Source organism: Mesocricetus auratus, unplaced genomic scaffold, assembly GCF_017639785.1.
Source record: "Mesocricetus auratus isolate SY011 unplaced genomic scaffold, BCM_Maur_2.0 Super-Scaffold_100010, whole genome shotgun sequence".
NCBI lineage: Eukaryota > Metazoa > Chordata > Mammalia > Rodentia > Cricetidae > Mesocricetus > Mesocricetus auratus.
In genome coordinates, this window is record NW_024429194.1 from 58,201,658 (window position 1) to 58,216,223 (window position 14,566).

At 43.9% G+C, this 14,566-nt stretch overlaps 1 protein-coding gene across 6 annotated transcripts in view; it reads right to left on the minus strand.

Moving 5' to 3' along the window:
• Positions 1 to 1,405: 1,405 nt before the first annotated feature.
• Myo1b (myosin IB) overlaps positions 1,406 to 14,566 on the minus strand; it is a 162,752-nt gene continuing 149,591 nt past the window's right edge. For all 6 annotated transcript variants that reach the window (XM_040753657.1, XM_040753662.1, XM_040753660.1 and 3 more), the window contains 6 exons: positions 14,194 to 14,328; positions 11,433 to 11,539; positions 9,161 to 9,293; positions 8,470 to 8,622; positions 6,971 to 7,098; positions 1,406 to 2,894 (listed from right to left, as the gene is read on the minus strand). In XM_040753657.1, the coding sequence (XP_040609591.1) occupies positions 2,771 to 2,894; positions 6,971 to 7,098; positions 8,470 to 8,622; positions 9,161 to 9,293; positions 11,433 to 11,539; positions 14,194 to 14,328 (780 nt within the window). In that variant the 3' untranslated portion in view covers positions 1,406 to 2,770. The remainder of the gene's footprint in view (positions 2,895 to 6,970; positions 7,099 to 8,469; positions 8,623 to 9,160; positions 9,294 to 11,432; positions 11,540 to 14,193; positions 14,329 to 14,566) is intronic.

The following is a 14,566-nucleotide window of genomic DNA, read 5'->3' on the forward strand; positions in this document are numbered from 1 at the left end:
ATGTTCCTTCCTCATACCTTGCTTGATGGCCATCAGTCAGGAGGAACTCCATTAGTATACTGCCAACACTGGCAACTAGGTCTTGGGAACCTATTAGCTGCTTTTCCAGAACTACATCTGTTAGCAACCTCAGGGCTGAGCAATCTTCTGAGTGATGCTTGGGAAAAAGCTGGGGCTGTGTGGCCTGGCCAGGGTCCCTAAGAATTTGAGTTCCACCAGTACTTTCTGTCTCCATTTCAGGGGACCCAGTGAAGTGACAACCTCTAGACAGACCCTAGAGGTCTCTTATTTTTGAAAGAGGGTGTTATTGTTGGCCAGAAACTCAGAGATCCAGTGGCTTCTGTTTCCGAAGTGCGGAATTAAAGGTGTGCACGACTATGCTTGGCAGGAAAAATACAGGGGGTTGGTTATATACTGAGACAAGATGGCCCCACTATTTTTCTTAGTGGTTCTCAGAGTCTGGGTGTCTCTGAAAAAGTCAATTCTAACCCCAAGACCAAGAATTTAATACTCTAATTTGAAAATCTCCAATTACTCCTATCAACTACTTTCATCATTCCATGAATTCAGGTTTCTACAGACTCTCCACCTTCATACATAAAGGAGCAAGACTTTTCTACCATGTAGAGGCATAGTTCACACAGAGTGAGTTCTACAACCAAATGACTTGATAAATATGGAAGGCATATGCAAAAATGTCCCCAAGTTTCTGTGCAGATGTTCTTCAAGTCCGTGTGTGTGTGTGTGTGTGTGTGTGTGTGTGTGTGTGTGTGTGTGTATTTATATAACATTCACAATGCTGTTCAGGACCACATAGAAACTGTTCTTCAACTTTGTTGAATGCTACAAATGTTACACAGTACCACAATGAACAATCTCTAAATCTGATGTGTGGTGGGAGTTTACTAAGTGGACTAATACTGTGACACTGTGGGCCCTTCGTACCCTCGATTCCACTCAAGAGGTGACTCAGAGATGGTGAGCAGATAAGAGAGACGACACTATGAGATAACTCATGAGAAAGGACTATGTCACTGTGAAAAGAATGTTCTCTCTGGGGCATCCTGCTAGGAGGAAAGGACAAGAACATGTCTGCCGACGGAGCGGAAGAAAACTCACAACTTCCGCAAACAGCACACCCTGTGAGAGCAGCTGAAGGGCTAACTTGTGGAGGCGGCCATTGAGCACGGGTGGTGAGTGAATGGACAGTTGGTGGCCTTTCATATTGACCAGTTCTTTCAATGCTGTGAGCATATTTACTAATTTAGGTATGTGCTGTCAAAAAGTCACCGATGAGTCCTAAACTTCCAGTCACCCACAGCAGGAACTATCAACTTACCACCTTAGGTACTGTAAACAGCAGATATCCTCCACCTGAGCCAATAAACACAGACACGTTTGAGAATCTCTTTATCAGAACTTTTTTTTTTAAGTACAAAAATCAAAAGAAAATCCCCAGGGAATATTTTCATTGGCTGATACTGGTACAAAAAGATTAGTGGAAAGCCGTTAACACAGAGACCATACAACGTCTGGATGGAAAACCTTTCTGTGACACATTAGACATGTAATATATGAAAATAGCTTGAGATACAAAAATACAGTTGTGATTCAGCAAATGGCACCAAATTAGAACAATTTTATTATTTAACAGAATCCCAATGTATATACATTATCCTCCCAAATAAGAAACAATTTAATTCCAGAGTTTAAAATGTGGTTTCCAAGGTGAGTCCTTATTCTAAATTTTAAAGAAAACAAAACAAAAACCAAGAAGCCCTGAAAACTAATTCTATCTTAACTTTGATCTTTCACTAAAATACACACTCTGTACCAATCAATCACCTCTCTCATACAAAAAAAAATGTATATTATAAATAAAACTTTCAAAGGCGGCCTTGGATGTTTTATTGCACATCAAAGAGAAGATCGGCCACTCTGAACAGCTCTTGGCCATTTTGATGGCTACTGACTCCGGGTGAAAGCACCGTGGGCATCTAGGGTCCATCTCATGCTTCTCTGGAACGAAGCACTGTGCTGCCCTATTTCAGTGACTTTCCCTAAAGTGAAAGTAACTTCCGTTTTCTAACAGAAGGTTAATGACAGGGGATCTGAACAAATAAATGTGCATGTCTAAATGTCAGTTTTTTTTCAAATAGATAAAAAAAATGTAGAGGAATTTCACCCAATCATTTACCCCAATTCTCCCGGGCCCACACTTCTCAACCTGTACTGTTTACATCACACACAGGGTTCCCACTAAGGCTCTCATCATTATCAGTATTGGGGGGCCTCGATCTCTGCTACCTTCTTAGCACTGTTTTGCCAGCACAAATCAGCCAGAAGGCAACAGCTTTAAAAATAAAACGGTTCCCAGTAAGTTCAGCACAGTGCCCAGCAAAAAGTAGGCATTCAATAAATATCCGATAAATGAATGTAAGCCCCCTCCTATGCTTACATGTACTAATGATTTATGGGTAATATGTGGGTTTACGGTACACAAGTCTAAAATGGTAACTGAGGAGAAAACACATACGACAGGGAAACAGACACTGTTAATTTCTATAATCCTGCGCAGGACAGACTGTGGACGTCAGGGTTAACTACTCCAATAATTAAAACTGATTAGTCAAATACTTTTAATTTCGCCAAAGGACTCTACCCGCTAGCCTTTGGCAGTTCCCAAACATACAGCGAGCCCCAAATAAAACAAAATCAAATTGCACTATTATGACGAAACAAGTCCATGAGGGCAGAGGGGAGGCGCCACTTAAGGGACAGCGACTTCCAGGAGCCGGTTGTTCTTTCGTTTGCAGGTTGGCACGCTCCCGTTTTTCTGGCTGCCTTGAATAAACTTCACACACACTTTGTCTTGTCTGAACTGCACCAGGAACCTAGGAGAAGAGAACCAGACACTCAGGCACACCCAAAGCAATGGGGGTGGGGGTGGGGGTGTACAGTAACACCACAGTAACACCAGCTTTCCCTTTTCGTAACAGACACTGGCCTTAGGAGGTACTTATTACCCATTTCCACTGTGCATCTGACGAGGAACGCAACAGTGACCGCATTCCACGCCCACTTGTCATCAAGTAGCCCCTAGCAAAGGAAGTCCACCATATTCCAATAAGCTGAGCTGACAGTAATTACTTTGTGTTTCAGTGGGGACACATCGGAGTCACTGTTTATTAACCTGCTATAACTCCACCTTTCCTTATTTTTACATGGCCAAGTTTGTAAGGGGGTCAAATTAGACGTTTAACAAACCAAACACATGATACACACACCCTACACCAGTGATCTGTTCACTCCGCATCCTAATCAGGACCTTTCCCCATTTACCTGGAGGAACAGCATCCTAAACTACCGGGGAATTCCTAAGTGACCCATCTAGCAAGCATGCAGTTAACACTCAACAGCAACGGCAAGGAGCCAATGGCTCTGTTGTACATGTTAGCCCCAGTTAAAAGGCCATGAGACACAGGCTTCTAATTCACACACCGTTTTATGTATTTTGTGTGTGTTCATGAGCATATCTGTGTGAGTGCACGGGCATTGGTTGTACAGGTTAGAGTTCAGCTCTGGGTGTAGTTTCCATGGTGGCAGGTGTGTGTGTGTGTGTGTGTGTGTGTGTGTGTGTGTGTGTGTGTGTGTGTGTGTGTGTGTGTGGAATTTCCACGGGGGGAGCGCACTATGTACCTCGTCCTTGGAAAAAAGGTTTCCTACTAGAACCCACTGCTTAGCAATTATGCTAAACTGGCTGACCAGCGAACCCTAGGATCTGCCTGCCTCCTTAGCAATGGGATTACAAGTAGGAGCCAACTCACCAGCACTCCGTGTGGATACTGGGGCCTGAAGTCAGGAGCCCGCTGTTGCCAGCGGTTTCCCGACTGAGCTAGGTCTCTGGGCTCTTGCTGTTATAAAAGGATAACAACACCGACTTTCAATCGGGTTCTTTCTTTTCTGATCCCAGCACCAGGAATGGAACACTGTAACCCTACATTCCCCTACCTAGGATATGTCCTTGGCATATATTATTATTTTCTTTTTGAGACAATGTTTCACTGTGGAGCTCCGGATGGTCTGGAATGAACTGTGTATCAGGCTGGACTTGAACTCTCAGAGATCTTCCTGCTTTTGCTTCCCAAAGTTGAGGGTGCTACAACATGCTTGGTTACATATGTAATTGTACTTGTGTGTCCCCCCAAAAAAACAAACCTTTAAAATTTATCACAAATCCAAACATTTATAAGTCTTAAACTTTCTTCATGTTCATGGGAAAATGAACATGCCACAGCTAAATGTATTTTACACCATGAACCATACTGTTCTCGGTCATTTACATGGGTTTAGTCTTAAGACAACTGGGGAGCAATTAACCACTATTATCTATTACTATTTTATAGAAAAGCATTTTCCAGTCAACAGGAACATGGAACATATTATCTCACAGTGTTAGTGGCAGCCAAAATTTCAAGGTAAAGGAGCATGGATTATCTATAGTAGAGACTCATTTTGAAATATTCACCTCGTACACGTTACCTCCAAGTATGTCTATACATAGCATCATCTGTTTGGGAGTTTAAGGACAAGGAATTTTAACCATGTCTCTTAATGATTTCAACTCTCATGTCCACACCTGTATTACTTAGCTTTCTGAGGACTCAGCCAATTTATCCACAATGACTAAGTTTGTTAGAGCAACTACTTCCACTTCTGAAAAGGCTCCGAGAAAGGGCATAGCCACCAAACTGCATGATGTTTATGTCACTAATGTCTACACACTTGGCAAGGGGCTGGAGTCAACCCATCTAGGGCTGCAAATATAGGACCTATCATCCCTGAGTCCAGGGACTGAAAAGTCCATTTAAATCTGAACTATTCCATGGCGGGACTTCTAAGGCCTGCTTGGGAGCACCAGGGGCTATGAAAGAGGCTGCCCTGCCTAGAAGCTGCTCTCCAGGCTTCCTGAGGTGCTGAGGGAAAGAGCCCACATGGGATATGAAAGGTTCCATCCACTGATCTATTTTTATCCGATAAACTATTAGAAAAGACAACAGGAGAAGGGTTGTAACACTATCAAATATTTGTCTTTTGTGTGGTCACACTGTAAATCTTAGTTCAGACAACTATGTACTGAATGCCTGTGACATCCAGAATGTCACATGCCTGTCTGGATGGGCAGGGTCATTTCTAGGTGGAGACAGCCACCAGGGGGGATGCTCCTCTTGACCACGATTGGGAAACAGAAACACGCTGTCCCCTCCAAGCCTCCATGTCTATGGGAAGAACCGGATTTCAGAGGCTCAGACAAGTTCCATATTAAGAAAGGTTCTCAAGTTTGTCAGGGAGCTCTTCTCTTCCCAAGTGCACTGTTACTGGCACTCTGGGCGAGCAGTGGGCTTCAGAACGGCAGTGAGGGACACGACCACAAGAGGAGACCCCTCGACTTCGGGGTGAGCTCTTCTCTCTGGGACTATACAGCTGGATGCATCCAGCTACTTGTGGGGGCCAGGTCTTTATCTAGAACACAAAGGATCTTCTTACGGTGAGTGACAAAGGTCAAAACCTCAGCACCCCAAATCATGACAAACTTCAACCAATGGGAGTGCAAAGCTCTAACAGGGCCAAACAGGTTAAAACCAGATTGAATTGCACTCCAATCTGCCATTACTTTTTCCTAATATTCCCTTTTTACTTTCTAAAGACATCCATGTAGAGTGTTCACAAAGGTCCACCTCCCAGGCACACAGCATCCCTGTGTGAGGACTCACTCACAGCACTGTGGGTCCCAGCACAGCTCAGAACCCAGTGTACAAAGAAGACACAGAGTGGGATACGGATTTATTCCAGAAAGAGGCCAAGGAGATGGAATAGAACAGGCTTCTCTCTTTCCAAAGAGTCTTGACATTTAGCCCCAACTAGCTTGGAATTTGCCATGTGGCTCAGCCTGGTCTTGAACTTGCAGCTATCCTTCTGCCTCTGTTCCATGAGTACTGGGAGTATAAGCAGGTAGTTGCCAATAGTCTTGGCTTTGAAAATAAAATCTTCTTGGAACATTGGCATCCTTAACTAAAATGTGCACATAAAGATTTAAAAAAAGGAGAGAATTCCACATTTACACCAGTCTTAGCATGAGTTACCAACTGTGCCAATGTGAAATGCTTTTGCAGTAACTCTAGTTATCAACGTAGGAAAAGAAGGTCACCTCAAATCTAACGACTCAGAACCGCTCCCTCTACCATAAGCCCTATGCTTACTTAGCATGCTTGCACCAAGCAGTGCCATGGCTGGGCCCTAAGATCGAACCTGCTCATACCCCTCCTGTCTTCCCTCTCATCACATGGGGCTACTCCTCTCTATCTCCTCTTCACCCCTCGCCTTGCCCTAGACAGCCGAGACTCTTGACCCCTCTGCTCTATTCTAGCTTCTCACTCGAGGGAACTGCCTACCTTGTGGCTAAAGCCATCCCTGAAAAACAGGGAAGGCCATCTACCTGTGCTCAAACCCCCTCGTAGTCTTTATCATTCTCAGGAGGAGCTCCACTCCAAGTTTACCCAGCCCTGTACAACTGGCCTCTGCTTTTCCTCTCCAGGATCTTCTCCCACAGTCTCACTCTGTCGTAGATCGCTCCTGTCTGGGGACCTCGGCACCTACTGCCTGTCTCTACCACACAGCATCTTCCTGCACTGCGTCAGCATCTAGCCTGCTCCCTTACAGCCGAGACGTCTCCCCGACAAAAATGATACCCTCCTCTGCTTTCTCCTTCTACAAGCCAAAATCATGTCACCTACTGATTAATTTTCCTTTACATTATCTGTCTCACTACCTAAGGAGGCCAGTTTGGTCGGCCACAAATACTGGACATACGCTGCTACCTAAAGCAGTTGGATTCAGGGATGAAACTGGAGAGCCAAACCCAACAGAAAAGTAGAGAGTGAAAAGAGTAAGGTACAACGCGTGAACATACTCATCGGAGATCTCAATGTTGAGCTTCTGATTGGTTTGGCTGAGAGTCGTGCGATAAAGCTTGGTGGCCATTTCAATGAGGTGGTCACTGCTGAAGAGAAAGTCTCCTTTACTAGCTGCTTCTGAGCCCTGCAAAGACAAGCCAAGGGTCAGACAGAGGAGGGAAAGGTTCGCAGGCGAGAACCCTAACAGTCTCCTCAAACCTCGGGCGCCAGGGTGCATCCTCCCAGATGAGCAGTAAGGAGAAGACTGGTACTTTGATACCTCAGGTTGGTCAGTGGGCCAGAGCAGCGTATTCTGCAGACCCCCTGGAGGAGAAGCCACAGATTCCCTTGTGGTGGGCTTGCACAATCAAGTTTGATGGGCGACTAGCCAACTAATAACTCATCCTCAAAGTACTGTTCAAACACCTTTCAGTAAATTGGTTTTTAAAAGTAACACAGGGGCCAGTGAGATGGCTCTGGGGGAAATGTGCTTGCCACAAAGCCTGATGAACAGGGTTTGATCCCTGGGACTGACATAGCCGAAAGAGAAAACTGACTCCCACAAGCTGTCCCGACCCCTACAAAAATATACACTATAAATAATTATAAAAATAATTAAAAAGTAATCAATTTTTAAAAACAAGCAACAACAAAAATGCTTCATACAAACTCCTGGGGCATCTGAAACCTTAGCTGACAGGGTATCTCTGGGGAACTTATAACAGAATTCTAGGTCCCAAGCTGAAAGTTCTGCTGTGATTAGAGAGAGATGTGACCAGGACAGCAGTAGGTCGCCAAACTTCTAGCTGTTTCTGTGTATGGTGGAGGCTGAGAACAGCTGCTCTATGACTTGGTGTCTCTATTTAGATTTAGATCCATAGTGGGGTAACAGGCTAAGGAAAGCCTTCGGGTCTTTTCTACATATGACTAATAGATGCTAACATTTATTTATCTGGTAATGACAATTATGTGACAATCAGCCTGTTAGGTGCTCATGTATAATGCACATAAAGCCTGCTACCAATGTTATGTAGTAGATACAATCACTTTAAAGTTGAGATTAATGAATTAAAAGTAGCATGGCTCTAGTCATCGAACTAAAAATATCTAGTGCCTACACTCTAACCTCTCCATTCAAGATAGTGGTTCTACTTAGGTAAGAAGCATAAAATATCAAAATAAATTTAGGTCAAAGTCAATGGAAAATGTTTACAATAGTTGTAGCTATTGACAAACCACCAAATTAGAGATGAATACGAACGAGGATGACATTTTAAAGCTGGCACATGGAAGAAACTTAGTATCAAACATCTGGACATTTTCAGAAGTCATGTGAGCAAGCTAATGAAAGTGCAATTCAATTACTGAAAATGAAGCCTGAGATTGTAGATATGGGCAAACATGGTTAAACTTTATAGGTCTGCAGGAGAGAGGCAGGGCTAGTCATGTGGGGCCATCTAGTCAGTAGAGAGAACACAAGGGCAGCTTTTATGTCAAGCCTCCAGGTGACACTTACCTCCTTGAGGTGGACTGCAAAGAAGCCATCGTTTTGCGAACTCATGGAGACCTTGGTCACATCCACCAGGGGGACCTCGGACTTGATCTGGCCAGACTTTTGGTCAGCAAGGAGAAGGTTATTGTTTGTCAAGAGGAAAATCCGGGACGTACTCTGAGACAAGACAAAAAAGTATATATAGACCCATGACCCCAAACACTCCCATATGACCCATAAGTGTAAAGCTTTAGTTGTTTTTAGAAATACATATTTTATTTTGCTGTCTCTTAGCAAGCATACTTATGTAGACAGACACACATAAATAATGAATTCTGAAAACTTTTTATGCATGTGTGTATATGAACGTTTATGTTCATGCACATGCATGTTTGGCTGTGTGCACGCAGGTACACATGTGTGGAGGCCAGAAGAGGATACTGGGTGTCGTCTACCTCTCTCCACCTTATTCCCTTGAGAAAGGGTTCCTCAGTGAACCGGGAACCTCTCTGTTACAGCCAGGTTGGCTGGCCAAGCTCCCAAGATCTTCACACTCCAGTATGGGGTTATACACAAGCACTCCATGCCCACTTCTTTTATGTGGGAGCTTGGTATTTGAACTTGGGTCCACATGCTTGCAGAGTATTAATGCAGAGGCAGAGGAATGACCCTCGGTGCACACAAGCGCCTAACTCTTGGGGGTCAGCATTTTTACCTTCCCATTAGCACGGTTAATTTTGTTCACAACTTCAGCGATAATGATCTTCTCCTCAATGGCGTCTTTGAGTTTCTTATACTTTGGGTTCTTGTTGATTTCCAGGTAAGCTCCTTGGAACGGCTGACCAACACTAAGGGAAAAAAATGTTGCACCTTAGAAATGGCTTCAAATAGATGTGTCACTGTCAGAAGGAGATAGGCCAGGTGATCTTAACGAGTCATCAACGTCATGAAAGTGACTTCAATTTATTTTACACTTTGCACAGGCACCTGTTTTAGGTTTAAGTTAGAAATGAAGCCTTAAACTCATACCAAATATATTTCAATGTGGACAGTGGCAGTTGGTTGGTGGGGTAGTGATAAAAATCTCACTTGTAATGATCAAGAGAGGAACCAAAGTCAAGCTTGTGGTCCTGTGTGAAGGAAAGGGCAACAGAGAGCTAACAGCTGCCCACACAGGGCACACCAACACACGTGAACAACATAAGCCAATGAGAAAGGGTGGCAACATTACCATCACCTGCACCAAAGACAAATGTCATGTTCACACAGAGAGTAAGGAAAATAAAAAACGCACAGGGAAGGATGGACCTAGACTTGACAACCACACAGAAGATGACGATACAGTACTTGATTTTCCCACGGAACTCTGGAGGCTCACGGCCACCTCAGTAGGATGTGCCTGGAGGTGACAGGCACTCAGGTACAGCCAGAGCCCTTTGCTTCTGCCCAGAGGTCACTTAAATGTACTCTCCTTGGAGACCCGGGGCGACTCCCTCAGGGCAGTGTTTAAAAGGCACCAAGTAAAAGAGTGCCGCTGGCCCACGGGATTTACAGCTTCATTTTGAGTTCATTTCTGGAAATAAGCGCAGAAGGCTTGAAATGCTTGTGCTGTGGGCAGAGGCTCGGGGAAGAAAAATCTATGTAGGCGGCCAGCCCTTTGCAGCTCCCAGGACTGCTAACACCCATAGGCATTGCTACTTCACAGTTCAGGGAGGCAAATTCTTCCACATCTTCCACAGGCGAAGAGAATGTGTCACTCTCTCCAAAACCTGACACAGCTCCCCAGAAGAGACTTGACTTGAAGTAAACTTCCTATGTGTTCATAGTTTAATTGTGTTTTTAATAATAAGAAGCGCTAAGATCCTAATTTTAGTCTGTTTCCATAGTGAAGCATTCTACAGCCCCTTCCCCAATTTTAGAGTCTTTTGTGGGAAATGTCTAAGAAGGCTGCTGCTAACTTAGGAATTATAAAGAAAAAGATGGATAGAAATAGCTGCTGAAGAAAGCATACTGTTTTCCTGTTGGCGTAGTCTTCACACAGTAGGCACGTTAGATGGCTGTGGATCTAGTCATGTGCCTGACTTAGGAAGTGCAGGCTATCTTAAGCACCCAAATAAGCAGCTAATGAAGGAAATGTTGCAATTTGAAACAGAAAAGCCCAGTGGGCCTGGAAACTATGCTAATTTAACCCTTTTAAAGGCAGAGCTTTCAAATGTGTACACAGATAGAAATCATGCAGGGTCATGAAATATACAGGGCTACTTGACACATAATACCAGGATCTTTATTTCTAGACCTTTACGAAAAGCTACAGGTCACTGGAGAGTCTGGTTTGAAATTGCATAATCCAGTTGTTTATATAAAGGCCAGATGAACCAGAAACAGGAATGTGAGGAGACGGATAAACGTCCGATCCACAGGATGCTCGGATACATCAAGTCCTTTGTCAAGGGCTGGACTTTTTGAATCTGCAATGTGTTTATTCTTTTCCTGAGTTCACAGTGTCCACAACAAACGAGCTGAACTTTTGTACAGGCCACTGAGGTTGTGACTAGCCATTTAACAGCCAAAGGACACCAAGGGTCCATGCTTAAGTTACAAGAAAGAGTAACGACCAGTCTGTTCCTGGCACTGACCTGACAAACGAGTTTCTGACCTAACTTCATACTGGCAGAAAGATCCCAACAGTGATTATGGTTCAATGCAAAAAGAACCTTGACAACAGGGTTGTACAATGACAATTTATCCTAGGAGTCCATATAACTTTCATTTTTCATGACCTCCTGTTTATCAGCCACTAGAGTAATACTACAATTGTAATCCTTACGGTATTCCATGGGAGCTGCTGCCCAGTGCTAGGTGTATCTATATCCAGTGGCTTCTTAAGTCATTCACAAAATTAAGTATCATAGAAAAGAAGCAGAGACACGTCTGAGAAAAGAAATAGTAAAACCCTGGCATTTCTGAGTAAGTACAAACATACATACCTAGAAGGATACAAAGCTTTCTTGTCTTTGAAGAGTTCACTGGCCTCTAGTTTCTCCTCATAGATAAGTTTCTGCTGATCTGTGAATTGGTCCCTGTATTTTTTACACTGCGAGATAGGAGAAGAACATACACAAATAGCCACTTAGACAAATAAATTCTTGGGCTTCAGTTTTTTGTTTGTTTTTTCAAGACAGGACAGGGTCTCTATGCAAAGGCCTGGATACTCACCATGGCTGACCTTGAACTCACAAAGATGCCTGCCTTTGCCTCTCAAGTGCTAGGTCTAAAGATATGGTGGCCAATTTCTTGTTCTTAACAGTGAGAATGCATACAATGTTCATTTGAAAAGTTAAACCCATTTGAAAAGTTGGTCTTAAGAAAATGTTATGAACCATTTGTGCTGCAGATTTTGGAATGCTTCTTTAAAATATAGCAGAGCCTAAGTGGCCTATACCCATGGAGTCTAGCTCCATTCTGCCATAATGTAAATCCCCAAGGCCTGTTCCCGAGGCTGTCGTTCCTGAATTCACTCATAAGAAGTAACACTGTATGGCACTCCCATGCAGATTTACACAATACTTCTCTAACCCCAAAGTGTTTACTCTTACTTTTTTGTTTTTGTTTTTTTTTCTTTTTAAAGATTTATTTATTTATTACATATACAGTGTTCTGCCTACATGCCAGAAGAGGGCACCAGATTGAATTGTAGATGGTTGTGAGCCACCATGTGGTTGCTGGGAATTGAACTCAGGACCTCTGGAAGAGCAGTCAGTGCTCTTAACCTCTGAGCCATCTCTCCAGCCCTGCTTTGTTTTTTCAAGACAGGGTTTCTCTGTATTGTTTTGGAGGCTGTCCTGGAACTCGCTCTGTAGACTAGGCTGGCCTTGAACTCACAGAGATCCACCTGCCTCTGTCTCCTGAGTGCTGGGATTAAAGGCTTATTCTTACTGTTAAATTATTGTTTTTCATTTTAAAATTTCAGACATGTTTGGAGACACTCAAACTCCAGCACTTGGAAGGCCGAGGCAGAAGCAGTATGAGTTCAAGGCCTGCCTGGGTCATACACCAAATGTGAGGTCGGCCTGAATAGGACCCTGTCTCAAACCAAACAAACACAGACATATGATGGCAGTCATTTACTAACCAGATTTCAAGATTCACAAGTATGTTATGGACAGCCTGAAAAACAATGCTTAAGTGTCCCCCATTACCACTGTATACTGCACAAGGGGTCTGGGAACCCCTCGACTCTGCCTCTGAGGATAAAGTGAAGGGGACAGGGCTAACCAGAGGAGCAGATCTTTCAAAGAATTGGTTACAGGTGGGCTAGTTCCTCCACTGAAGTGACTCTAGGAAGGAGAGCACCGGAGTTGCCCCTCTCCATGTTAAGGCTCCCTTCAAGAGCAGACAGGCTTCGGCAGGGCGGTGGTGGCGCACGCCTTTAATCACAGCACTCGGGAGGCAGAGGCAGGCGGATCTCTGTGAGTTCGAGGCCGGGCTGGACCGATAGCCTCCAAAACAATACAGAGAAACCCTGTCTCGTAAAGACCAAAAAAAAAAAAAAAAAAAGAGCAGACAGGCTTCTCCTCAGCTTCCACCCACAGGAGGAGAACCCGACACAGCAACTCCTGGTCTAAAATGGTTTCCACGGCAGACTCAAAGGGCAAGATGAGGAACTGAGGGGCTGTTAAATCTGTTAAGAACAGAACTTGGAATCCATGAATCACACTAATTAGCAATAATGTCACTCTTACACGTGATCAAGGGGAGAACTGCCTGGAATATATAGCCACTAGTCATATCCACAAGCCTTTCTAATAATAATTCATAGCAGCTAACAGCAACATACATTCAATATTCCATACAACAACCAAGTGATCCAAAGAAAAGTCTTGCCATGAGAAGAGGCAACACCAACACTCACACTTCCTTAGGAGGTTTGGTCAACAGCGGTGTCTGACCCCCTGTGGACCTGAGTTCCCTGGCCACTCAGGTCCACATGCCCCAAAGCTTGCATAAAGCGCTCTGTTCTCATAATAACCTGACATTAGAGGCTGGAGAGATAGCTCAGTGGTTAAGAGCAGTGACTAATTTTCCAGAGCACCCAGGTTCAATTCTCAGCAACCACATGGCAGCTCACAACTGTCTGTAATTCCAGTTCCAGGGAACCCAACATCCATAGTAAAACACCAATGCATATTAAAAAAAGAGAACCTGACAGCATCTATATCTATCTAATCAGTGTAAAATAGACTTTCAGCTTCCCTTTATTTAGGACAGAGGAAATTTTGTCCCTAAGGGACTGCCATGCTCACTTTCTAGCCTGAAGTGTGTATGTTCACATGTGTATCAGTATATGTGTTTAATGAATCTGGTAAAGCAAATGCCTACTAATAAGTAGGATTTAACTACCTTGTCTGGAGATCTTCATAATCAATGATTTCTGTCTCCTGCCCAGGTCCTTCATAGAAACAGGAAAATAAGAAAAGTCCCAACTATGTGAACTACTGGAAGCTAGAGGGAAAAATAAGCGTAGCCGCCACGTCCCCTTCCAGCTGCATCAAGAGAAGCTAGCACAGGCACTGCCTGGCTCCTGCAGGGCTTCTCACAGTACACCAAGTACAGGCGGAGGCTCACCTGTCAAAATCCTTAGGCAACCCTCATCAAGGCGATAGCCGGGTTAAGATGGGATTTCACATAGCAGCCTTCATACACCCAAGACCAGAAACACTCTAAAATAGAAAACGTTGCCTATTTTACCCTCCACAAGTGGAAGATCCTTTTCAGCTCCTTGTGAGTCGAGTCCAAGAACAGGTAAGGTCTTGATGGCCAATTTTTGTCTATTGGTGACAAGGAAGGCATTTTATTTTTCATTTCCAAGAAGTATTTTTGCACCTGTGTGACAGAAAATACTAGATGAGGAAAATCCACCAGAAAGGCAGTGTGATGCACTCCTCAATCAACCAGACCAGACAAGATCAAGAGAATTGTTCAGTTTGAGTCTGTAAGATTGTATATCCTCTCTGCTAATTCTATTTAACTCTTTCATTCCTACTGGGGGATGTGAGTTCCTCCAAACAGTTATCAGGAAAGATGACTACAGACATAGTTACTCCCACCAGCGCCAGTCAAC